We start from the raw sequence: 25,108 nt of genomic DNA, 5'->3' as shown, positions 1-25,108 counted from the left end.
CCAAGTTTCAGGTACTGTCCCTTTTGTGTCTGGAGTTTGTCAATAGTAACTCCTTTACATATTTAGTGTGCAAGGGGAGCTAGAAGTTTTGAAATGCCTTTTTTTTTAATTATTTTTTTATGAGATTTAAAACGCCCTTTGTGATACATGCACCTGCAGGGACACCCTGCTGTTCGCCCAGAACTTGACCTTGTAGAGCAGGAAGATCAATTAACCCATGAGATATCTCTTGAGGAGAAGATAGATCCAGAGATTACTCTAGGTAAAGTTCTTGCAATATTATCTCTTTTATGCTGTCTTTTGATTGATGAACCTTCCACTTTAGATTATTTAAATGTCTGTTGTGGTTCCAATTTTTAGATATTTTCAAGCCGGATCCTCAGTTCTTGGAGAGCGAGAAGCGTTATGAAGAACTGAAGAAGACCATACTAGGTGAAGAGTCTGAGGATGAAGCAGGTTCTGATGCAGGCTCAGATGATGAGGATGAGGATGAGGATGATGATGAAGATGATGATGAAGATGATGATGAAGAGGATGAGCAGCAGATGAAAATAAAAGATGAGACAGAGACAAATCTTGTTAATCTTCGAAGAACAATTTATCTTACAATTATGTCCAGCATTGATTTTGAAGAGGCTGGTCATAAACTGTTGAAAATCAAACTAGAGCCAGGTCAAGAGGTATGTAGTATTTATCTAAGTAACCAAAAACATTTATTTATTTATTTTTTGTGTTAAGTGGAAATAGAATGCATGTTTGTAAATACTGTGATGGTGGAATTTTTTTGTTTTAACTGGTAGTAAGTTTCTCTCTCTCTCTCTCTCTCTCTCTCATGCCTGAGGGAGTATGTGCATTTGCATAATCAATTATGCATATGAGAAATGTTGTATTGCTACTGATAAAAAATGTTGTATTGCTTGCTTTAAATTTTCAGTTTGCTATGTGTGTGTCTTGGTGGTTTCATACTTGGGAATTTTATCGTCCAACTCTCTGCTGTAATCATCAGATTGTGTCTTCAAATTTTCTGTTTGTTATATGTATGTTGTTGGTTTCATACTTGGGAATTTTAGCATTTGACTCCCTCTTGTAATTATCATATTGTGTCTTTCATAGCTGTCAACGTGTGCCATATCCTTGCAATTGTTATATTATGACCGATCTCAGATCACACTCCCATTTTACTGAATTTAGGGGGGGGATGAGGAGGGGTAAAACGCCATTTAGGTTTGAAAATATGTGGCTGAAAGAAGAAGAGCTCAAGGACTTGATTAGAAGCTAGTGGATGAGCTACGCCATTGGGGGTTCATATAGCCACATCTTAGCAATCAAGCTCAAAGCCCTAAAGCATGATCTTAAAGTTTGGCATAGAGATGTTTTCAGGAATGTTGCCACCACAAAGCTGTAGCCTTGAATCAAATCGGTTTTTGAGTTGCAAAGGAAAACCATTCTTTCTTTTGAAGAAAATGAGGATGGAAGGAAGGTAATGAAGGAGTATTGCAAGTGGGCAGAAATTTTGTGGAGACAAATTTTAGAGAATGTCGGCTTAAAGGGGGAGATAAGGACATAATTTTTCATGGTCAATGCTTGTAGAAGAAGGAATTATTTGGATAAAGTTAGGGTAAACGGTGTTACATTGTTGGAGGAAGTAGACATAAAGTAGGAGGGTGACTAATGCTTTTCGATTCCTTTTTTCTAAATCAGGGGATTGGAGATCAAGTATTAGTGGAATGGTTTTTTAAAATTTGGATAGAGAATACTTAGGGCATTTGGAGGCCCCTTTTTTAGAGGAGGTATTTTTTGCCCTCTCAAATGGGGATAAAGCCCTTGGACCTAATGACTTCTCTATGGCCACTTGTCAATTTAGTTGGGACTTTGTGAAAAGTGAAGTGATGAGCTTTTTTATGGAGTTCTACAAGCAAAGCACTTTTCAAAGAAGTTAAATGCGGCCTTTCATAGTGTTAGCTCCAAAAGAAGGGGGTGTTGAAGACAAAAGATTTCAGATCAATTAGTTTGTTGGGTGGTTTATACAAGCTACTAACAAGCCCTTGTCAATAGGCTTAAAAAAAGTGGTCGGTAAAGTGGTCTTGACCTTCCAGCATGCCTTTGTGAAGGGAAGGCAAATTTTGAATGCGGTTCGTATTGCTAACAAAGCCATTGACTCTAGGAAGAAATGTGCCGATAAGGGGATCATTTGTAGATTGGATATTGAGATGGGTTTTGATCATGTCAACTGGGATTTCTTATTTGCAATTTTGGATGAAATGAGCTTTAGACCCAAGTGGATAAGTTGGATCAATTGGTACATCTCTATGATTTGTTTCTTTATTTTGGTAAATGGAACCCCTTCAAGTTACTTTAAGAGTTCCAAAGGATTGAGGTAGGATGATCCTTTATCACCATATCTCTTCATCCTAGTTATGAAGGCCCTCTTATTTATCCTAAATAGGGTAAAGGAAGGGGGTTTCATCTTGGGTTTCTCGGTGGAAGAGGAGAGTGAATTGAGGTGTCCCACTTGCTTTTTGATGATGATGCGCTTATCCTCTATAATGTCTCAAAGGAGAAAATGAAATACTTGAGGTGGATCTTCATGTGGTTTGAGGCAATCTTGGGTCTTATGATCAATTTGGAGAAGAGTTAATTCTTGTTGGGAAGGTTGCCAACATGGAAGAGTTTGCTAGGGTCTTGGGTTGTAGTATGGGAATCCTTCCTTCTTGATATCTTAGCCTTTGTTGTGAGCTCCTTTCAAATCAAATCAGGTTTGGGATGTGGTTGAGGAGAGAGATTTCAAAAACGACTTACCATGTGGAAAAGACAATACTTATTAAAAGGAGGCTGATTGACTTTGATTAAGAGTACACTTTCTAGCCTATTTACTTCATTTCTCTTTTCATTATTTCGAGGAAGGTGAGTTTGAGGTTGGAAAAGATCCAAAGAAACTTCCTATGAGGGGGGAGGAGTCCTTGAGAGCAAGTTGCACTTGGTAAATTAGCTGCTAATTTTGTCAGGAGAAGAAATGTTGGGGTTTGGGTATTAGAAGTCTGTCCATCCTCAACAAAGCTTTGCTTGGCAAGTGGGTGGGGAGATTTGTTGAGAACAACTTTGAAGCAAGTAATTTCAGGGAAGTATGGGGAGGAAGAGGGGGGATGGTGCTCTACAGGAGTGAGGACAAGGTGGTATGGGGTGAGGGTGTGGAAGGCTATCAAGAGTGGGTGGGATGGCTTCAAAAGAAAAATGACCTTTAAAGTGGGAAATGGGAAGAGGGTGAAGTTTTGGACAGATAGGTGGTGTGGGGATAAGCCCTTAGGTGATGCTTTCCTTATGCTAGTCTCAATAGCTTCCACCAAAGATGCATAGATAGTATAGTTGTGGGAGCAGATTGGGGAGGTTGGGTGTTGGAACCTTAGGTTCACAAGACAAATCCACAATTAGGAACTAGACGAAGTGGAAGCCTTTTTCAAGAAACTTCAGGCACAATCGATCAGTAGTGATCTAGTTTCAAGAAACTTAAGAGACAGTTGATTAGTAGTGGTATAGAGGATAAGTGGTTTGACAGCACACAAGAAATGGCAATTTCTCAGTTAAGTCTTTTTATTCTTTTTTTTTTTGATAGACAAAACACAGAAAATATATTATAAGAAGGGAGCAAGAAGGCAACCCGAAGCATACAGGGAGTATACACGAGAAACCCCTCAACAAAAACACAAGAAAGCAAACACTCACCAACCCTCAATTAGAACCCAACCAATCAACAAAGTTAATTAAGGAACAGGGTTCTCCATCTAAACAAGACTTAGACCAAGAGAAAAGATTACAAACGAAAGAGTTTTTCAATCTTTGGATCGACAAAGCCTCATTATCAAAAATTATCATATTTCTTTCTTTTCAAACCGTCCAAAATAAATAGAGAGGAGTTGCCCGCCAAGTCTTTCCTCACTTCTTGTCCACAAAGGAAGCGGACCAACCAAGGAGAGTGTCTCTAACCGTAAGCGGAAGGACCCAATTAACACCAAACAACGAAAACACAAGATTCCACAACACCCTCACCTTGGGGCAATGAATAAGGATGTGGTTTATTGTCTCCTCTTCATCACAACACAAGAAGCACCTGTTTGCTAAAATCCAGCCCCTCCTTTTGAGTTGATCTTGGGTTAGAACCTTCCCCCAAGAAGCTTCCCAAGCAAAAAAAACCCACCTTTGTAGGCACACAAGGGCTCCAAATGATTCTCCAAGGAAACGGGACTGCACCACTAGAATCAAGAGTATTGTAAAGGGATGTTACAGAGAAAATCCCATTCTTAGAAGCATTCCACAACACTCTATCCTCCATCCCAACAAAGAGCCTCTTTCCTTGAAGGAGCGAAAGGAGACTCACCACCGCCTCCATCTCCCAATCATTAAAGGGTCTAGAGAAACAAGGATACCATCCCCCCGCATCCCCCATAGAGTCCCAACAATCCGTTACCCACGCATCTTGAGAGACCGCAAAGGCAAACAAAGAAGGAAAAGCCTCACAAAGGGGAATGTTTCCACACCAAATGTCCTTCCAAAATTTCACCCTTCTACCATCCCCTACAGTGAAAGAAACGTTTTTAAACATCAGAACGCCTTCCTTTTTAATTTCCTTCCAAAACCCCACCCCATAGCCCTCCCTAACCTCACGAGAGATCCACCCTTCCTTCTTCCCCGTACTTCCTACTGATAATAAGCTTCCAAAAAGACTCTTTCAGCCGCAAAGCGCCAGCTCCATTTACACAACAGGGCCCTATTGAGAATAGAAAAATTTCTAATCCCCAAACCACCCTTCATTTTATGAGAACGAACCACATCCCACTTTACAAGATGAGACCTCTTCTCCAACGCACCCCCACCCCAAAGGAAATCCCTTTGGATTTTCTCAAGCCTCAATCTAACAACTCTTGGCATACGCATCAAGGACATAAGATAGATCGGCATGCTAGCCAGAGTGCTCCTAATGAGAGTGATTCTCCCCCCCTTGGAAATGAACTGCCTCTTCCACAAAGCGAGTCTCTTCCTCATCCTTTCTTCCACACCATCCCACACAGCCACCGATTTATGAGGAGCACCTAGAGGTAGCCCCAAATAAGTGGAGGGGAGAGAACCCACTTTGCATCCCAATTCAGAAGCCAAAACCTCAGCATTCTCAACTCTTCCCACCGGCAGAATTTCACTCTTGTTCAAATTGATGCTCAGACCAGAGATGGCTTCAAACCACATTAAAAGCCAGCTTAGAATAGCCATTTGATCTTGGGAATCCTCACAAAAAACCAACGTGTCATCCGCGAACAACAGGTGAGACACTTGAATCCCACTGCCACCCCTACCCCTTAGCCTGCAGCCGGTCAGGAAGCCCCCCCTAACTGCTCTGTTAATGAGGCAGCTTAAGGCCTCCATTCCTAAAACAAACAAGTAAGGGGAAATGGGGTCCCCTTGCCTTAACCCTCGAGTGCTCTGGAAAAAACCCGTAGGCGATCCGTTAATCAAAACTGAGAAAGAAGCAGTGGAGATGCACCACCTGATCCAACCAGCCCATTTCTCCCCAAAACCCATTTTTTGCATCACTGTCAATAGAAAATCCCAGTTAATATGATCGTAAGCCTTCTCTAGGTCCAATTTGCATAACACACCAGCTTCATCCCCTTTCAGCAGGGAGTCTATGGCCTCATTAACAATTAACGCAACATTAAGGATTTGCCTTCCTTCAACAAAGGCATTTTGGGTAGGAGACACCATCTTACTCACTACCTTCTTCAACCTATTAGCTAGGACCTTGGCGAGAATCTTGTACAGACCTCCCACCAAGCTGATGGGTCTATAATCGAGTAAATCATCAGCCCCGCCTTTCTTAGGGACTAAAACCAGGAACGTGGAGTTTAGACTTCTAACAAATTTCCCCCTCTCAAAGAAATCCTTAAAGAAGCCCATTATTTCGTCTTTGACAAATTCCTAACAAAACTGCCAGAAAGCAATAGGGAATCCATCCGGGCCCTATAAAGCTCACATGGGAAGCTACTTGGGGGAGGATTTTGACATTGGACTAGCTTAAAAAGAGGGGATGAAGAATTTCGAAAAGATGCAATTTGTGCGAAGGTGACGAAAAAACAATTGATTATATCTCTTCATTGTTTGAAAGCAGTCATGTTATGGCATCTTATTTATGCCCTATTTGGGACAAAATGGGTGATGCACTCTATTGAGAGAGGGCCTTTTAGGTTGGAATGGTTCTTGTGCCGGGGAGAAGAGGAAGAAAGCTTGGAGATTTGCCCCCTTGTATTTATTTTGGACAATTTGGGAAGAAAAAATATAAGAGAGCTTTTGAAAACATTGAAAAAGGGGACCAAGTAATGAAACAAACTTTCTTGTATATTTTTCGGAAGTGGGTTAGAATGTACATAGGTTGTAGCTATTTGTCTATGTTGGACTTCATTGATTGGTTGAGTCTAAGTGAGGTGGGGGTGGTGTTTTTTGTTTTCCCTTAGCATTGTTTGGCCTTTTGGCTCATTTGTATATGTTGTGTATGCCTTTGTGTGCCTTTTTATTAGAGGCTATTGATATATTCTTATCTTTGCCTATCAAACAAAAAAAATAAAAAATAAAAATGGTTGTATGGAATGCCCTTGTTGGTTGCCTAGGAATTTGACCCATGTGCATACTTGGTATTTTACTATTCCTGTAAGTTCATTACATCATGTCATGACATGGTGGTAAGGGAATTACTTTTCACGGATCTAGGACTCAAAAGATTTGCACCCACTCGAAAATACTGATTAAATTTACATCTTCATTTGTCAATATCAAATAATTAGAGTGTTTGCAGCAAATCCAGATGGAACAAGAAGGGAAAAAGAAGGGCAATGGTTTTGAGATTAAGAAGTGTTGGAAGATCATCAACAATATCAATAACCACTGATATATGATTGCAAACAACAAAGATCTGATTCATGTCGCGATTGGAACTTGAGTGCCACCTCCTGCCCACACTATGAGCACTTATTTAGATAACTAAATAGAATAACCAGGACATTTTATACACTCTTACAGGTTAAATAATTACCAGTTGGAATGAAATTATATTGTATTAGGCTAAAGCTCCTTTTGTAATGTAGTGATCAAGTATGTGCTAACACCAGCTTAAGCAAAAGTATAGAAGTTGTCTTGTAGGATTTACTTTGGTTAGTGTAATGAATCCAACAACTTTAGGGAGCTTATTTCAAGGTTTGTTGTTTTAGAGGTACCTTAGTCATGACAACAAGTCCTCCTAAAACGAAAAAAAATGCGAAGAGAGGTGGTAACAGAAGACATGATTGACACTACTTCTCTTTTCGGCAGACTTCTTCTTTCTCTCTCAAATCCTAAAGTATCTTTAGATCAACTATGAACTTGAGTAATTAGTTAAAATGGCTTCACATATTCTGTTAAGCAGCTTGTTGAAAGTTGGCTTGTAGAGCTTGGGACTTAAGGAGTCGGATGTTGTAGAATTTTATCCTTTTTGGAACGACATGGCAATTTGAGACGAAGACTTAAGAATTTGAGTCTGAGAAGGATATAGATCTGCAGAAGTGGCCAGTAGGGTTTGAAGTCTTGTTATATCAATTTAATGAGTTTACCCCTCTTGTTTTCGTATACCCTGGACATCTAGCTTTGCATACAGAATTTGATAATCTTGCTTTGTACTTCTATTTTCCTTTTCCCATTCATGGGGTCTTTGCTTGTGCATGTTTCCCTTTCTTTAATAGTACTTTTCTTTAAAAAGAAAAAGTAGAAAAAAAGAAATGAGAAAAAAAGGATTACACTGTTTTTGTTGGGCATTGCTTGATATATCAACCAGACATGTGCTTTATATCTCACTTTCCGTAAGACAGATTTAGCACACAATTTTACTGCACTGGGTGGAAGAAACAGAAATCCAGTATGCTCATTCAAAGCCAGATTACAGGGTTGGCTGTGCAGTGCTTATGAATTCCATTTCCCTAGATATATATACTAGTATACATTTCTGTGTATGTGCGTATTGCTGTTAGTTTTATTAACTTGGAGCAAGTTTTATAGACTAACCCTTTATCTTGATATGACTTATCCAGATGGAATTATGCATTATGCTGTTGGAATGCTGCAGTCAAGAGAGAACTTACCTCCGCTATTATGGTCTTCTGGGGCAGCGGTTTTGCATGATCAACAAAGTCCACCAGGAAAATTTTGAGAAATGCTTTGTCCAACAATACTCTATGATTCATCGGCTTGAAACAAACAAATTACGTAATGTGGCCAAGTTCTTCGCCCATTTACTAGGCACAGATGCTCTGCCGTGGCATGTTTTAGCCTATATACGCTTAACAGAGGAAGATACGACTTCCTCTTCTCGTATTTTTATTAAGATTCTCTTTCAGGTTGGTAAATTCATGCTCACTGTTTTACCTCTTTTCTTTTTTATGCTTCATATAGCAAGGACCTCCCCTTTGTTCTATTTAGGGCCATATGCTTTCTACCTCTTCCACCTCGATGTTGTTCGTGGGAGAGAGTAGTGATATTTCAGAAACTTCAAGGGAGGTGACCAATATTTGCCCTGCCTTCTAGAAGCTGCTAACTTCACTCTCAAATCTTTGATGCAGGAACTGTCAGAGCACCTTGGCATCCGCTTGCTGAATGAGAGACTCACTGATCCTTCAATGCAAGACTCATTTGAATCTATCTTCCCAAAAGATAATCCCAAGAACACACGATTCTCAATCAATTTCTTCACATCCATTGGGCTTGGTGGCATCACAGAAAATCTGCGAGAGTACTTAAAAAATATGCCGCGTCTTATTATGCAACAACAGAAACCTGTATCAGAATCAGATGATGAATCTGAGAGTGGCTCTGGTTCATCTGGTTCAGATTCATCTGGTTCTGAGTCAGAATCAGAGCAATCAAGCCCTAGTGAAAGTGAAAGGGATGAGAGACACAAGAAAAGGAGGAGGAGAGGTTAAGAAACTCAAAGGCTCCTGTGCCTCAACTCTGTGAAGCAGGTCTTCCAATTCCTCTTACGAAAGCTGTAAAATACTGCATTGCTATGATCTGAAGCAAGTATTGTATGGGTAATTCGTTTCGAGTTCAAGCATGGGGCTACCCTCACAATCTGATGTGCAAATTTTTTCTCTCGACTTCCATCTTTTGTATTTCTCATTTCCTGTAATTAACAGCTAGAGTTTCAAAGTTTTTCTGTAAGAGTATCTTTTTTAAGCCTTATTTTAGGGGGCTTTGGCTCGTTTAAGTTGGTGGGAACTAAATTTAGAGGAAGAAGAGGGTTTGTATGATGAATAATAGATGATGTTGTATTCGCTTTGGAAGTTTATGAAGCACTTGTCCCTTATTTGCAGCACTAAGTTGTTTTTCTTTGATGGCATCTGAAATTGTTAAATCACTGAATGAGCTGATTCCCCCGAAGTTAAGGGTCGGGTAAACCTTTAGTGGCCCTGAGGGGACTCGGTGACTATTGGGGAATAAAACCAAGAGTGGACCAATTGAACAACTCTTCAGGTTATACACTGCTTTATTGATAGCTTACAATTTAAATCTTGAATTATATTTGTGAGTTAGGGCTTGTTGGTAACTGTTTTCAAAGTAGAACCAAAGTCTATTCTAAAATATTTTTAATATATTTTTTATATTTTTAAATTTATGTTTTAAAAATAATTTTTACATTAAATGTTTTATATAATTATTTTTAAAACAATTATTAAAAAAAGGTGAAAACAATAAAAAAATAATTAAAAGGTGTTTTCTAAAAATAACATGCTTTTTGTTCTTAAAGAATAAAAAATAAAAAATAAAAAATATTTGTTTTTATTGTCAAACATATTTTTTATATTTTTTTGTTTTGAAAAACAAAAAATTATTGTTATAAATGATTCCCAAACAAGCCCTAGTCTCTGTTCAATTCTACCAAAGCAAATATGAAAAGAAGAAAAAACAACAGCTAAGTGTTATTCAAAAAATGAGTGAATGCTCACCAAGATATTTTTGGTCTCTGTACTTAACAAAATCCAATCCTCGTTTGCGCGCATTATTCTTCCCAACCTTGTTTCTTCTGGGTTAATGAAGAAAATTAAAATAAAAAAATTTCAGGGATTAAAAAAAAAAAAGAAAATTATAAAACGGTCCGGACGGTTCATGTCATGATCGGGCAGGGGCTGAGACAAAGAAGGAAAACCTGAAGAGGAGAGAAGGAACGACCTACCCATCCATCGCCAGGTAACTCTAACCCTAACCCTAATCCTAGCCCTAACCCATTTTACTCTTCTTATCCTCACTGAATTGTAGAGTCTCAATATGTAATTTCAATATGAAATATATGCTCCTAAAGCAAAAGAAAATGAACAAAAATTTATGAAACAAACTTCAGAGAATTGTTTTGCTGAATTAACAAGGGCCAGAGTATCAGTGGATGGCATTGAATAGGGGAAAGGTTGGAGGAAGAAGACCACAGACCAAACGTTGCGTTTTGGGTCCTTTCGCAATTGTCATGTGGCTCAGGCCCATGCTCTTACTTTCGCCCATCGACAAAGCTCACATTTATTAGTACTTGTAGTACCCTTAAAGGATTGTCCTAGTCGTATCACCTCTTTTACCAGCTTCTCCACTAAAAAGAGATAAAATAGAATGAATATGAGCATCAGTGTTGTTCAATCACCAGTTGTCACATAAAAAAAAAGGCTCTCCAAAATTGATTTTGATCTCACATGAAATTGCCCTATGGATGCATTCATTTCTGTGCCTGCAAATGGGTTGATAATTCATGCAAAAAGGTATGAAAATGTCATCTTTTGTATGAAATGGGTGGTCAAAATAAAAGAAATTCAAAAGTTTTGCTATAATCATCAACTACCTATCAGACTAGTAGTTGGTAAAGTAAATGATAGAGAAGGTTATGAAGATGCTAAAATTCTTCAAGGAAAATACCGGATATTTTATTCAGCCATTTTGGATACAAAGAATTTTCTGCATCTCCTTTAAGAGGCCGAGAGAGAGAGTCCTTGAAGAGGAAGAGACCTCCCTTGTAAAGCCACATTTCTTTGTGAAGGAGAAGAAGGAGTGGTTTTAGCAGGCTTTTTGTAGCATGTCAGCAGACTTTATTGACTTTTGGGCACATGGGGACAAGGGTAGTTGGACTCGCCTTTTTAGGCACAGGTCGGTCAGTCAGGTCATCCGATAGGTCCTGGAGGTCGTCTTCTTTTATGGTCTTGGTTTCGAGATGAGGTGATTTTGTACATTTTCAGGTACCTTGTTTGAGAGGTGGTGTATTAGAGATATGCTGATGTTTGGTACATCCAGTCCCACACTCCCCCCCCCCTCCCCCTCCTGAGTCCTAATTTCTTTTGTGACCAAAAGGGGTTACGATTTTGTAACGATCTCGAATGGTGTGCTAAGGATGGCTAATTTTTCTTGGAATGACCTAGGCTGATGGGGCTTCATCCATGAAACTGGTTGCACTTTCCTCCCGACGTGAACTTTGCTAGCCTGATGGCCGTGAATTGGCTAGGGTGTTTTGTAGTTGATCCATGAGGTAGGCTTGGTGCGCAGAGATATTTTTCATTTGCTGCCGATACTCATTTTGTTGCTACTCTAGTCGATGCCACAGTTGTGAGATCTGATTTTGTATTGCAGAGTCTAGTTTGAGGTGTCATATTAGAGTAAGTGGCTTGATCGAAAATCCTTTTATTCCTTTTAGTATTTGATGTAAAAGTGTCCGTGAGTAGGTCTAGATCTCAATCCTTTTTGGGAATGGCGACAAGAAGAAGCTCTTTATGTTTGGCTCCCACTTTTGTTAATGATATGATGTTTGTTGATGAGGTTGACATGTCTTACTCATTTTTCTCTTACTTATAGGCATTGGGGATCCCACTGATCACCTTTCATGTTGAACAATTAGGTCAAGACGGACAATATGATCGAAGTAGTTTGAGAGTCTCCTAAGCTGCTAGTCAGAAGAATCAGGTGGTGATACAAATCTTCCTACCTCATTTGTTAGTGTGAGGTTGATACACCTTTGTGTCAAGGGTTTCAATATAAACGAGACTAGGCTTGGTGGTCAGGGCAAAGAGCATGGCCCTTTTACACTTGCCATGATTCCTATGCTGAAGTCTCCTTGATGATGACGATATCTGCCATACTTTTAGTTCATTATGATGGGGATGACCCCATTTTTATACTCCATTAGGAGAATACTTTTGATGAATGGTGCCCATGTGGGGCTTTTTCTTTTGTTACATAGTTTTGCTAATTTTGATGATTGCACCTTTGATGAATTGTACCAATATTGGGTTTTTTCCTTCCCTTTTTGTTGTTTGTGGGGTGTTGATGGCCGCACTTTTTGTGAGTTGTGCTAGTTATTGGGCTTATTCAGCTTTTGTTGTTGTGCGGGTTTTATGTGACCAAAAATGTGTATTGATTGTTGCTTAGTGAAATGTAGTTTGATATATGGTAGAGGAGATTGGGGAAAGAGGTGCGGTGCTACAGGCTTATAGACCCACTTCCTTAGTTAGAGGAAATGGTTGAATTATGACCTTGACCTCTAGGAGAGGTGAATGATCCTGTAGGGGGATCATTTTAGGTCTTGGCTAGCAAGATTGATCATAATTCTAATTAATATAGACCAGATGAGCTCTAGCCAGTTGCTTGGCTTTGGCCATCGTCTGATAATGGGGCTTAGATTTTAGTTGTACGAATAGCTCTTCCTGAAGGATTAGTGCCCAGTCTTTCCCAATCTTGCAAATTTCACTTTAGCAAGCACATACGCGTGGGTCGAGATAAGGTGCAGAGTTTATTGAGATAATTGGAACATTCCAAAATAGTCAAAACTAGTTGTTTAGTTTAGACGTAGTACCTTTTTAGGTGTGCCTGGTTCCAATAGTAAACCTGATAGATCTTCCAGACAATTTTCTTATAAATGATTTGCCATTAGGTGTAAATAGGTGTCTTAACCAAGTTTGACTTGGAGGTAAGTGTTACCTATTGTCCTCACCTTTTACTTTGCCTCTGGAAGTTCTGCTGTGATGGATAAAGTTCCCTTGGAAACCTCATGGGTGAAAAAGAGGAACCTCTTGGCAACTCACATCTTTGATGATTGTTTGCATGACTGACCAATATGACGCTGCTAAGCTAATAATTGATCTCCAAGGATTTTAACTACCTCTTTGCCAGCTCAGGCATTTGATTGTAAGAGGGAGATACCACATCCATAAAAGATTGCTTGAGAATAGTGTTGTAAGGAGAGTGAGACCTTTTCATCAAGGAAGAAGCTTTAGTTCCGCTTTTGCTTTGAGAATGAGCTAATCGAGGCATTGGAAGATTCTCCATAAGAGCCTTTAGTTCGAGTCAAAGTCATGACTTCTTTGTTTGCTGAAAACAGTTGTCGAAGACCATGCTGGTTGAACTTCTCGGATCAATAAGTATCTACCAAACTAACTTTTCTTTTAGTTGTGCTGTGATCAACATTGATTTGATCGCCGCTTGATTTTTCCCTTAGCCTTCTCAAGTAGGTAGGTGTTGATAGTGCGAATTGTGATACTGCAGCTTCTTCTGTAAGGTTTAATTCAGGTTGTTCATCTAGCTTGATCTAATACATGGGGTAGGTTATCCTTCGCTAATGACTTGAGTAGTGGACTTCTTAGAGACAAGGCTTTTTTGAAGGCCTTTGCCATTGTTCTTTGATCATTGCTTTATACCTGCATTAATTCTGATATGAACAAATAAACAAATTTTCTCTAGGATTTCTCATGTGCTTACCTTACATTTACGAGGTAGTTCTCACTTTTCCTTGGTCGGGAGTTGTTGCTGTAGTATTTAAGAAATAGTTTGTAGAGTTGGCAAAGCTGCATATTGACTATCCAAGCAATGAGTAGAACCATATAAGAGTAGGTCGTCATAAGTTGATGGTAAAAACTCGGAAATGTAGTCTTTCGCGGTTGCTTGCTAGTACCATGAGTTGCTGACAATGGTAAAGATGGTTTGATGGGGTTTCCCATGCAGGTTGAACTTTAAGGCCACATAGTGAGTAGGCAACTCTTTATGAAGCAAATAGGGTGTGGCTGGTGGTGCACACACTTGGCTCCACCGCTTTGATACCTCTTAGGCTAAGTTGACTTGTAATTTTAATCAATGGACCTTTGTAGACAATTCTTCGCATGTTCCAATGTTGTTCGACTCCAAGCTTTGACATTTGGAAGATTTTTAGTTTGAGGCCAACTAATGAGGAGGTTTTGTCTTATGATGTTGTTCTTTGAGAGTCGTTCATGTTGCATCTAGTCATGAATTGGAAGTAACATAGACAGGTAGCACACAAATCCTGAGTTGTTTGTTGTAAAATTTCGACATCGTACTTCATCATGACAGACTTGGTCTCTTTCTGCCCCCCTAGGCGAGGTGAGGATTCTGATTGCCTTTCTACTAGGTCCGGCCCTCTTGGCTAGGCTTCCTAACTTGTTACTCTTGATTTAGAGGTTGTCATTATATGCTAGCTTGAGATTCCCGATCTGTTGTTTGAATGATCTTATCATGATGTGGACTTATTCTGCAACCTGTCTTGTCCTGAAATAGTTCCTATGTCACAAGTCAACAGATAAGTTCAATTGTTTAGTTTGCATGCAATCGATTGAATTTGTAATGCTTCTAGGGTAGATAGTATAAAAAGATTCAGGTTGAGTTCTTTTATACACCGGAATTGTTGGAGTTGACCATTTAGGTTAAAGGTTTAGCCACATAGATAACCCATGCTCATAGATGGAAGTTGGTTTGGTGCAAAGTTAACCCATACCCAGAGCTTGACTCGACATGTATCGGTGCAACCTTTACTCGGAGGTGTGGAGGTCAGCAAAGCACAGAGGTGATCCATCTCTAAAAGAGTGAGGGGTCAATCTTGCACCAAAGCAACTTTCATGTACACCACAAGGGGCGGTTCAACAAAGGACGCCCTGAATTAAGGGGATTAACGCTAGAAGTGGGTTTCAAGTCGAGGTTTTTGTATAGTTGCTCACCTTGACCGTTTGTTTTTAGCTAGACTATTAGTAAGAGTCTTTGTAAAATGAAATAAATGAGCCAAAGGTTATAAGGAGATATGTTAAAGTAGACTTATCTAAACTTTAGGTGATCACTTGCTTAGGTGACAAGATTTTCTTCTATTTGGCAGATGTGTATGTGAGTTGACATCAGGATTGTGCTTGCGGTTTTTGATGACTTCTTGTTGAGGTTGGGTAGGTTAGATGACCTCGTATGTTGTATCTAATTCCTGTATACTTGAGGTGCCTCAAAGTATGTCTCCTCCATACATTGTCAGTAATTGTTATGACTCTCTAATTCTATACAAGTGGCTTCAACGAAGAATAAAACTGCAAACCAATTTTGTCTGAAAGGAGTTAGGCATTCCTAGCATACGCATGTTGAGCAGGTAAGAGGTCAGGGAAAATCCCAAGAAAGCCGAACAAGATGTAACATATCTTGGGCGGTCGATTTGATTGAGGTTTAGTTGTCAATTGTGAGGATGTGTGTGTTGGCTAGCAGGTGCAAGTTGGGTTGCTTTGCTGGTACTTGAGAATGAGGTACCTCTGGTTGCCCGAGATGAAGATTGTTTGGATAGTCGAGGTGGGGATCATCTGGTTTTTGGTACCATAGGCTTAGGTACCTCTGGTTGCCCAAGATGAAGATCATCTGGATAGTCGAGGTGGAGATTGTCTGGTTTTTGGTACCATAGGCTTAGGTACCTCTGGTTGCTCGAGATGAAGATCATCTGGACAGCCGTGGCAATATTGAGATTGAGGATTTGTGGGCCTGTGCCCTCTGAAATTGGTCAAATTTTGACCTTTTCAACAACTGACTGAGATTGCTAAACCGTAGCACCTGAGGCTTGGGTCATACAACCTAAGACTGGAGATTGCAGGTGGACATGTTTCCTTAGAACTCCATGATATTCAAGAATTGCTCAGCATGGAATGAAGGCTTATGAGTTGTTGTTTCAACCTATATTTGCTTGTTTTCGATTCTAAGGAGCAACCATTCTCTAGCGGTACTAGAAAAACCCAAAACAAAGAGATAATCAAGAGGTTAGTTGCTCACTTTCCTAAAGTTACAAAGTTGATATTTTCTTGAACATTACACAAAACGAAAGTGATTAAAGGAAGATTTATAAAAGGAGAAGAAAAGATGAAAGGAAAACTCCCTTGGAAATTTTGTTGTTGATGCTTTAGCTGCTGTTGTTGCTTATAGTGGGAGATGTTGGATGTTGAACAGTGATAGATTTGTCATCCAAATCCCTTCCTTTAGACTGATTAAGCTTCACTCTCAGTCCTCCACCATGGCTTTTTGTTCAGAGTTCCCACGGACGGTGCTAATGAAGATGCTAAAATTCTTCAAGGAAAATACTGGATATTTTATTCAGCCATTTTGGATACACAGATGCATTTTCTGCATCTCCTTTAAGAGGCCGAGAGAGAGAGCCCTTGAAGAGGAAGAGACCTCCCTTATAAAGCCACATTTCTTTGTGAAGGAGAAGAAGTGGTTTTAACAGGCTTTTTGTAGCATGTCAGCATGCTTTATTGACTTTTGGGCACATGAGGAGAAGGGTAGTTGGACTTTCTTGTGATGAGGGCTAAATCTTCATCTTCTTCACTTTGTTTTTTTTTCTTCAACTTCTTCTTCTTCCTTAGTTGTAGCTTTGAGATCTATGCTCTTCTTCTTTTTATCCTCATCTTCTTGTTGCTTCATTGCCAAATTGATCTCATATGTCATCAATGACCCTATGAGCTCCTCCAAAGGTAGCTTGGTTAAGTTTTTGGCTTCTTGAATTGCGGTGACCTTTGTATGCCACTTTGATGAAAGTGACCTCAAGATCTTCATCACCTTTTTGGATTCTTTGTAGGTCTTTCCCAAGGCTTCAAGACCATTGATAATGTCGGTGAACCTAGTGATCATCTCAACAATAGTTTCATTATCTTTCATAAAAACAATTCATAGCTATGAGCAAGTAAATTGGTTTTTTACTCTTTAACTTGATTTGTTCCTTTATGAGTTATTTCAAGTAATCTCCAAATTTCTTTAGCCAATTTGTATTGACATATTCTATTATATTCATTCATATCCATAGAGCATTGCAAAGTATAAACGACCTTAGCATTTAATTGAAAATTTCTTCTATCATGTTCATTCCATTCTTGCTTGGGTTTTGGAACCATGACTCCATCAACTAGTTTTGAAGGAAAAGTTGGGTCATCTTCAATAACGTCCCATACGTCTAAATCGGTTGATTTTAAAAACCAAGTCATTTTAGTTTTCCAATAGGGATAATCGGTTCTCGCAAAAAAAGGAGGTTTACTGGTTGCAAAACTTTCAATGTGAGATGAGCTTGATGGATTAGTCATTTCCTCTTAGATGATTAAGTCTTAAACAAGAGGCCTAGCTCTGATACCAATTGAGAAAATAAAGGCTAATCTTAAAAGAGAAAAACACCTAAGAAGGGGGGTGAATTGAGTTTTTAAAAATTCTTTTTAAACACAACAAATTTAAGTACAAAAGAAACAAATATAAAGAGATAAAGTTAGAGAAATTAAACTCGGATTTTATAATGGTTCGGCACTTCCTTGCCTACGTCCACTCTCCTCAAGCTCCTAACCGAGTGAGGGTTTTATTAACTTGAAGCTTCAACCAAGCTTCTAATCACCTTTACACTTGGATTCTGGTTCTAATGGGCTCTTACACAATCTCTTCAAGTTTCAACTCACTTGAAGGCTTTAACACTCAATTAAGAAGTATGAATCTCTCAACCTAGCTCAACAATAACTCAAATACAACTCAAGGGTAGGATGAATCACAAAGGTGCATTAAAGAGTATGCAAATGGAGATTTAATGCACCAAGAAAAGAATGAGAGATTTTAAGGTAAGAACAAGTGGGTAGATAAATAAATGCAGATGTTCTTTTACTCATAAATGAAGTGGAGCTCTCTATTTATAGGTTTTTAACATCGGGAGCCAAAAAACCAAAAAGCAGCCTTAACCGGTTGAGCTGGGGATCGATTGGTTCACTAGCCATTGGAGCATTTAATGCTTGGCAGGTGACCGTTACCCTCGATAGGACCTCGACCGGGAAGGAAAGGCTACTGGAAGAGAGAGAGAGTGTTTTTTGTTCCTTTCGACCGGACCTCGACTGGGAAGGGGTAGTCAGTTGACCGGTACCCTGGCTAGTTGAGTCGGTTTGGCCAATGCCTCGACCGGTTCACCATTTTTGGCCTGAAAATCTATTTTTTTCTAATATTTTCTCTTCTAACACTTAGGCAAGGTCTTTAGGTAAATATGTCAATTTTGAAACGATTTGCCTAAGGTTCATTTGATAAAACTCGGGATTTGATGGAAATGTAACTTTAAAGTTTAAACCGAGTTTTTCAAAGATGCATGAAATGATATGTAAATCCTAAGTGCATCCATGCATTCATCTTACATATGTTTCTTATGATTAAAGGTCTTCCAAAAGTGTTGATCTTGCATCCATTTGGTCATTTGATAAATTTCCAAATTAACACCTAAAATTCTTTATAATTCAAATCAATTAGTAACTTAACCACGGTTTGTTATGATGAAAACATGATTAGGAGAACCCTTGGGCTAACACTCATGATTGATTGTTGGTAGTGCCGAGCAACGAGTTGCTCTCTTTCAATTTTGATGACCTCATCAGAGGTTAGGATCTTGATCTTTTGATGGAAGGTCGATGTGATGGCAACCACAGAGTGTATCCAGGGGCGCCCTAGGACGGCGTTGTATGGCGAGACTGATGCTTTTACTAAGAACAACGCCTTTGTCCGCACTGTCTTTGCCACTACCTCCAAATTTAGCTGCCCTACGACGTGAGTGGCCCTACCATTGAAGTTGACCAAGACTGTTGAGGATGGTTCCGACTTATGGTTCTCTTGCTCCATTTGTCGGTAAAATTCGTAAAATAGTATGTTAGCTGAGCTTTCGGTGTTGACCAATATTCTCTAAACTTGGTAAACACCAATCTGCAGGGTAACCACTAAAGGGTCATTATGGGGTAAGAAAACGTGTTGAAGATCTTGGGGTGTGAAATTTATGGTAGCAGGGTTCCAGGGGAGGTAGCTCGAAATGTTAGTGCACTGGAGCATTCCCCGTGGAGCTTGTTGCTAGTAGGCAAGGGCTCTCTGATTTCGTCGTTGCTCTCTCCAAATGGTTGACGTACTAGCTGGGTGAGCGTCGATGACATGTATGATTGAAGGCGATTTCTCTTCCAGCTTTGGGAATTCTTTTGGGTCTTTGAGGGTGCGATCTTCTAGGGAGCTAGCGAGTGGCTTAGTTGATTTTATGTATTGTTGGAAATCCCCTTGCTGAACTAAGTTTTCAAGGTATTGCTTCAAGGCCTTGCATTGGTTAGTGCGATGCCCATGCGTTCGGTGGTATTGACAATATTTTGTTCTGTCTCGTCCCTCCACTGACTTCTTTGGAGTTGGAGGCCATTTGAAATTGAGGTCATCCTTTGGTTTGAGTAGCAATTCCTGAGGTGAGATGGTGAACTCGACATGCGGGGCTGCCGTGGCTGCATAATTGCTGGTCGTTCTTTTGTGGCCTCCATTTTGTTTCTTGACTCCGACCTTCCATTATTGGGCTTGATCCACTTGAGAAATTTTCCTTTTTAGGTCGGGCAGGTCGAGCTCTTCCTCCATGTTGGCGTAGCGGTTGGCTTTATCAAGGAGCTCCTCCATCATGGTTAGGCTACTTTTCGCCAGGGACCTTAGCAATGGGCAACTAGGCAAAAGAGCCTTTCTAAATGCGACAATCGCGGTCTTCTGATCGCCTCCATCCACATGCACCATCTCATTGAGGAATCGGTGTATGAATTTCTAGAGAGGCTCTCCCGTCACCTGCCTTAGGTTGAATAAATGGTCGACGCTTCTCCGAGGCCACGTGTTGCATGTGTATTGCTGCATGAATAGTTCGCACAGCTGAGTGAAATTGGAGATGGAATGTGGTGGCAGTTGGTGGTACCAGGTCAAAGCGGGCCCCTGAAGGCTGGCTAGGAACACTCCGCACAAAAGACCTTCTTTGTCATCCACTAGGGCCATTAGCTGCTGAAAATGATAGATGTGTTCGGTGGGGTCTCCCATCCCGTTGTAGAGATTAAACTTTGGAGGAGTATAATGAGGCGGGACCTGTTCGTGCAGTAATTGCGACGAGAGTGGAGTGGTAAGCGTGGTTTTCCAATTGCGGGTTACACTTGGCGGAGAGTTGGCTTGTTGTTTAATTTGTTCTACCTCCACAACCAGCTTCTCATATCTCTTTTCTAGGTCTCCGGGTCCACGTTCTGTGTGCTGGCCCGACCTTTCGCTAGGTGTTTGACTAGTTGAATTCTCGTGCATGCGACTAGTTACACTCTCCTGCGGGGAGGATGCACGCCATTCCGAATGGTGCAAGCCAGCCAGGTTATATTGGAGTTGCTGCATGAGATCCTCCTGGCGAGCGATGATATCCTCCATCTGGTATTGATGTTCACACTGCTGATGCTCCATCTGGTGTTGTAACTGCGGGAGTTGATTTTGCACAGACGAATGCTAGTTGAGATTGTCCCCCGGTGGAGGAGGTTCTTGGGTGTTCTGAGCATCTGCTTCCATGGATTTCTTGTTCACGCTAAGAAACTAATCTTGGCAACGGGATTCCCACAGATGGCGCCAATGAAGATGTCCAAAACCTTCTTTTCTCATTTACCCTGTTAGGTTTTTATACTGGAGCTGAACATTACACGTGGTTGGTGTTTCAGGCCATTTCAGCCTTTTGCAGCCAACTTTTGACAACCAAGTACAAGCCAAAATGCAGCATTTATGGTATGTCTTGATTTCTGTGCAGCTGTCAGGTCGGGTCTGGGGTCAGGTCTCCTTTACGGGTTATGCTAGGCTGGAACATGTATGCTGTTTGAGGTTGGCTGAATTATGGTAGCTCCAAATCCTTTGAGAATTTCTCTCTCCCAGTCATTTGGATTTTCAAGGTACAAAGAAGCTCATATTGATGAAATGTTCCCTTTTACTTGTATCCCCTCCGAGGAGATCTTTTTAATATTAAGGCTCAAGGTCTTGTTTCTTTCTTCATTGTGATTTATATTTCAGCAGCCTCTCTTATTTTCATTTAAATTTTTTTTGTTTCATGGTGGAGATGATTTATTTGGCACTGCAGGGAACCAGGGCTTTTGGTGGGGTGGGGGGAGGAAAAGGCATGATCGTGTGGGCTTTATTTATTTTTTTTAATACGTAAATTTTTGTCCCCATTTGGACTTGAACCTAGAACCTCCCACAATCTGTCTTACCCCTTAACCACTTGAGCTAGGCCTCAAGGGCACCATGATCATGTGGGCTTGTGACTTTGTTTTCTGCTATTTAGGGTGTTTGGATTGAAAGAAATTGTAGAATCTGAAGGGATATAGCTGGAGGGTGAGGAGATTTGAAACAGAATTTGTACCTTTATATTGCTAAGGATACAGTTACCACTGACTCTTGCATAGCGTTTCAATTATATTTTTCTTCTTCTTCTTCTTTTGTTTGTTCTGGAAGAACTATTGTTGTGATCGTGTTTATGAGGTGGATTCCTCACTTTGAATTAATTTTGATGGCTGCTGACTGTCTTGGTCAGGTTGGGCATAGGAGGCACTAGGTTTATAACAGAGGCTTCTATTGCCCATCCTCATTCCTCTTGGGATGTGTTTTTCAATTGACACAGAATTAGAGTGCTTTTAGAAGGTTTGATAGAACCTATAGAAAAGGCTTCACTTATTGTTTAGTGGAAGAATATTCCTCGGTTCTTATTTCCTGGGTGAGACAGGGTTCTTTAAATTCTGGGTGCATGGGAATCTCATGGACAGATTTATTGATTTAAGAATGAGATTGATGGCAGAAGTTATTGGATTGCTAGCAAGGCTAATCAGGAAGTTGATTCCTTCAGCAATCAAGGTTTTGGTACTTCAAAAATCTTCCAAGGATCTTTGTCTCCTTTGTTATGATGTGGAACCCAGACTCAGGGAGTGGGAAGTCCTAAGGTGCCTATAAATAGGAGAGGCCCTCATTTGGCCAAGGCATCTCCCAAACCACCCAAGAACCTAACCAACCAAGCAAGTGAGCTTCCTAAGCACCTGTAAAGTATCCTTGAGAGCAATAAAAGCTTCCTATTCTTCAAGTATTGACTATGGTTCTCTAGCTTCCAAATCGTGTCTATCTTAGCTTCGCTAGCTAAGTACGAGGGGAAGGTTGACTTAGCAACTTCAAGAGGGGTGAGTTGCCTAAGTGCCACACGTGAGCTTAGGAAAGCCCAAGTCTGTGAGGATAATAATTAACAAGATGCTATATAAAAATATGGCTTGCTATCGCTACAAATGGATTGTTCTTTCATAATTTGAATGATTGTTTTTGGTTAGCATTCTGGGGTTAGGGCAGGCAGTGTTTGGTTTTGTATTGGCTACTTACAATAGTGATTCATATTGAACAATACTTACCTATTGTGGACAACACTTAAGTTCATGCAATAAATTAGTAATATTAGTCTAGTCACTTGTAGGAATTGTATTCTCCATAAGTTGTTTTGACTTTTATCAATTGATTGATTGCCACTTAATAGAAAAGTTATTTCCTTTTCATTGAAAAATTGTAGTTCATATCACTTTTTCATTCTATAGCTAAAATTTGTATTGGGACCTAGCTTTCTAGTCAAATTTCATAGAAGAATTTGTTTAGCATGGCATTCAGCTCTGTTAGTAGAGCAAGCACCCTAACTCTCCATTTGATGGTCAAGGCAGAAGAGAGAAAATTATTGAAACTTGGCACCTCATAGATTGTTGGGTTTGGCATGCAGTTGTTAGATTTCATGGTTTCTTTCCTTTCCTACAGATTCTCTGCAGTTAAAGAGGACTAATGCCACTGTACAGGCTTAGAAGCAAACTCACCACAGCTCATCTGGATTTTTGTGATAATCAAATAAATAGATTGGAACTTTACCTATCAAAAAAAAAGGGAAAAAAAAAACAGATTGGAACTTCTGTATCCTTCAGTTGATAATTTACATCGACATATATTAAATTGATGATGCATCCTAATTCTGTTGCAGCATTTTAGTTTAGAAATTTCCCTGTTTAGTCTTTTTAATTTTTAATTTCTAATATTTTTTAATTTGTATGGTTAGATAACAGAATAATGGATGAAGATCTCCATTGTATTTCAGAAACCCCTCAGTTTGAGAGACCAGATTCAGCTGAGAAAGCCATTGAGTTGCTTGTACAAGACCAGGACTACACTGGGAAGATAAAGGAGTTGCAGGCTTATCTTGACAAAGTAAATTTGGCTAAGTTCTCTAGTCTTTACCTCCCTTTCTTTACTGTTTTTCTCATATTTAAGTTGGTCAAATGAGGTGCCTGGTTGTGCCGTTCATTTTGGGCAACTTACAAATAGAATTTAGTTCTTTTTTTTGGTCAACACAAACCCTCGTAGTGCTGTAAGTATAGGTGCCAGAACATAATTGGTGAGCAAGCCAGCAACTTCCATTGGATCTTCCTGGTGAATAAGACCAGGTTGCTAATCTGTACATCATCTAGCATACATGGCGAACAATGGGTTTCATTTCCCCCCTATTTTAACCCTCTATACTGAGGACCATTTACATCTGAAGGCTTGTTAGTTTCAGAAATTTTTGTACTGCACACATGGAAATAAAAGCATAATTGGATTTCCATTAAAGCACAATCCAGACGTGGATAAAATGGAGTCATCACCTGCATTGTCAACATAACTAATGGCCTTCAGAAGTATGTGGTTTCCCTGCAATACCCGTTCTGCGGATCGAATGGACTTCATTTTAATGAGATTTCTGGATGCTGAGATATCCACCATGGAGGTTGAATTCACTTCTGTCATTAAAAATAAAATGGGCAGAGTGGTCTTGTGCTTTGTGTGACCTAGATCATTGCTATAGTTAGTTATTTTGCATGTAGGGATACCATTAGAATACCATTTAGATTAATCATAACATACATCAAGCTAACGCCCCTCTTAAATGTAATCTGAACCTTGCTTTGGAAAGGCAAACAATAAATCACAAAGAAACAAATGGTAGAATGAAACAAGCATAAGGGCTTGAATCATGTCAGACTGCTAGTTAACCTAAAAGTTAAGCTGTTAGGGAAGGAGGCAAAACTGCATGCCACAGGCTATGAGATTAACTATTTGATATCCAAGTTTTTCATTTAGATGAGCCAGGCCTTATTGTTTCATCACTTGTCACAGGTAAACGAAATTGTGAAACCAGGTTGTTCACCAGAAGTTCTGAAGGTGGCTTTGAACTTCATATCCTCCCTGGTAAACTTCCTTTCTCACATCTCCTCTCCAAAACCCCATGCCTCACTCTGAAGTCTTAAGCAAATCTTCCTTCAGTTGGCAGAGTTAATACAATGAACATCTCTCTTATGTTTCCCTTTGACAATAAGGAAGCTCTATTGATGTATTTCTTCTTATTGACGATTCCCTCTACAACTTCGAATCCAATCTCTTTAGAATAATGTGTACCTTTAATCGTAATATCCTTCTCCTGCCCCTCATCCTTCTTTAGCATCCCTAGTTCACCGACAATGGCTTGGGCTAGAGCCATGAAACATGTGTTTAAATCACTATTAGGAATCATATTTACTAAACTTTAACCTATATTATTTGTCTGTTTGGATCTTAATTTTAAGTAAAAGCAGAGAATAGGGAATATCATTGCTTGAGGATGTCTTTGCTATGCAAGAATAGGAATAGAAACAGTGGTTAATTGAGAATAGTAGGTGAATTACAATCCCTAATAAAAGAAAGGAATAAAAAATGACAAAAAAAAAAAAAACACACACACACACTTTTGGTTTATAGAAGGATGAACTTTTGATTTCTATTCTCGTTGCTAATAACTAGGGGTGCAACTTGGTTGGGTGACTCGATTCGACTCGAATCCAATGGGACAATCATTTTTAATAAATGGAATGAAGCTTGAATTGTATTTTTTCGATTTGAATTCAATTTGGAACAAATTCAAACAATCCAAGTGTAACTA

General features: G+C 39.7%; 2 protein-coding genes across 9 annotated transcripts in view; both read left to right on the top strand.

The window, feature by feature from the left end:
* LOC117932194 (pre-mRNA-splicing factor CWC22 homolog) overlaps positions 1–9,380 on the top strand; it is a 15,709-nt gene extending 6,329 nt beyond the window's left edge. Inside the window, exons 4-8 of the mRNA XM_034853304.1 lie at positions 1–11; positions 160–262; positions 361–680; positions 8,100–8,405; positions 8,628–9,380. The exon at positions 1–11 is cut by the window's left edge and continues 93 nt beyond it. Coding sequence (XP_034709195.1) covers positions 1–11; positions 160–262; positions 361–680; positions 8,100–8,405; positions 8,628–8,987 — 1,100 coding nt within the window. The 3' untranslated portion in view covers positions 8,988–9,380. The remainder of the gene's footprint in view (positions 12–159; positions 263–360; positions 681–8,099; positions 8,406–8,627) is intronic.
* Positions 9,381–10,087: 707 nt separating this feature from the next.
* On the top strand, positions 10,088–24,788 carry LOC117931519 (pyrophosphate--fructose 6-phosphate 1-phosphotransferase subunit alpha-like). 8 transcript variants are annotated; one of them, XR_004654056.1, is made up of 4 exons: positions 10,088–10,251; positions 20,897–21,035; positions 23,213–23,361; positions 24,310–24,788. XR_004654056.1 is itself a non-coding variant. In XM_034852483.1 (4 exons), exons 2-4 carry the CDS (start codon positions 20,980–20,982, stop codon positions 24,430–24,432), a joined length of 321 nt encoding a protein of 106 aa, XP_034708374.1. In that variant the 5' UTR covers positions 10,126–10,251; positions 20,897–20,979; the 3' UTR covers positions 24,433–24,788. The 8 variants fall into 8 exon arrangements, 2 of the variants coding, with proteins under 2 accessions (XP_034708374.1, XP_034708375.1); XR_004654057.1 differs by lacking the exon at positions 20,897–21,035 and adding an exon at positions 11,457–11,563 and having other exon boundaries at positions 10,091–10,251; XR_004654060.1 differs by lacking the exon at positions 20,897–21,035 and adding an exon at positions 11,930–11,994 and having other exon boundaries at positions 10,095–10,251; positions 23,220–23,361.
* Positions 24,789–25,108: the final 320 nt, after the last annotated feature.

The sequence above is a fragment of the Vitis riparia genome, chromosome 15 (assembly GCF_004353265.1).
Source record: "Vitis riparia cultivar Riparia Gloire de Montpellier isolate 1030 chromosome 15, EGFV_Vit.rip_1.0, whole genome shotgun sequence".
Lineage (NCBI taxonomy): Eukaryota > Viridiplantae > Streptophyta > Magnoliopsida > Vitales > Vitaceae > Vitis > Vitis riparia.
This window is presented reverse-complemented; position numbering and strand designations above follow the sequence as displayed.

Coding starts and splice junctions, on each gene's coding strand:
- LOC117931519 (XM_034852483.1), top strand. CDS start 20,980: ATGGTAGCTCCAAATCCTTTGAGAATTTCTCTCTCCCAGTCATTTGGA. Junction 21,036..23,219: donor CAGTCATTTGGATTTTCAAG/GTACAAAGAAGC, acceptor GTTAGATAACAG/AATAATGGATGAAGATCTCC. Junction 23,362..24,309: donor TGCAGGCTTATCTTGACAAA/GTAAATTTGGCT, acceptor CACTTGTCACAG/GTAAACGAAATTGTGAAACC.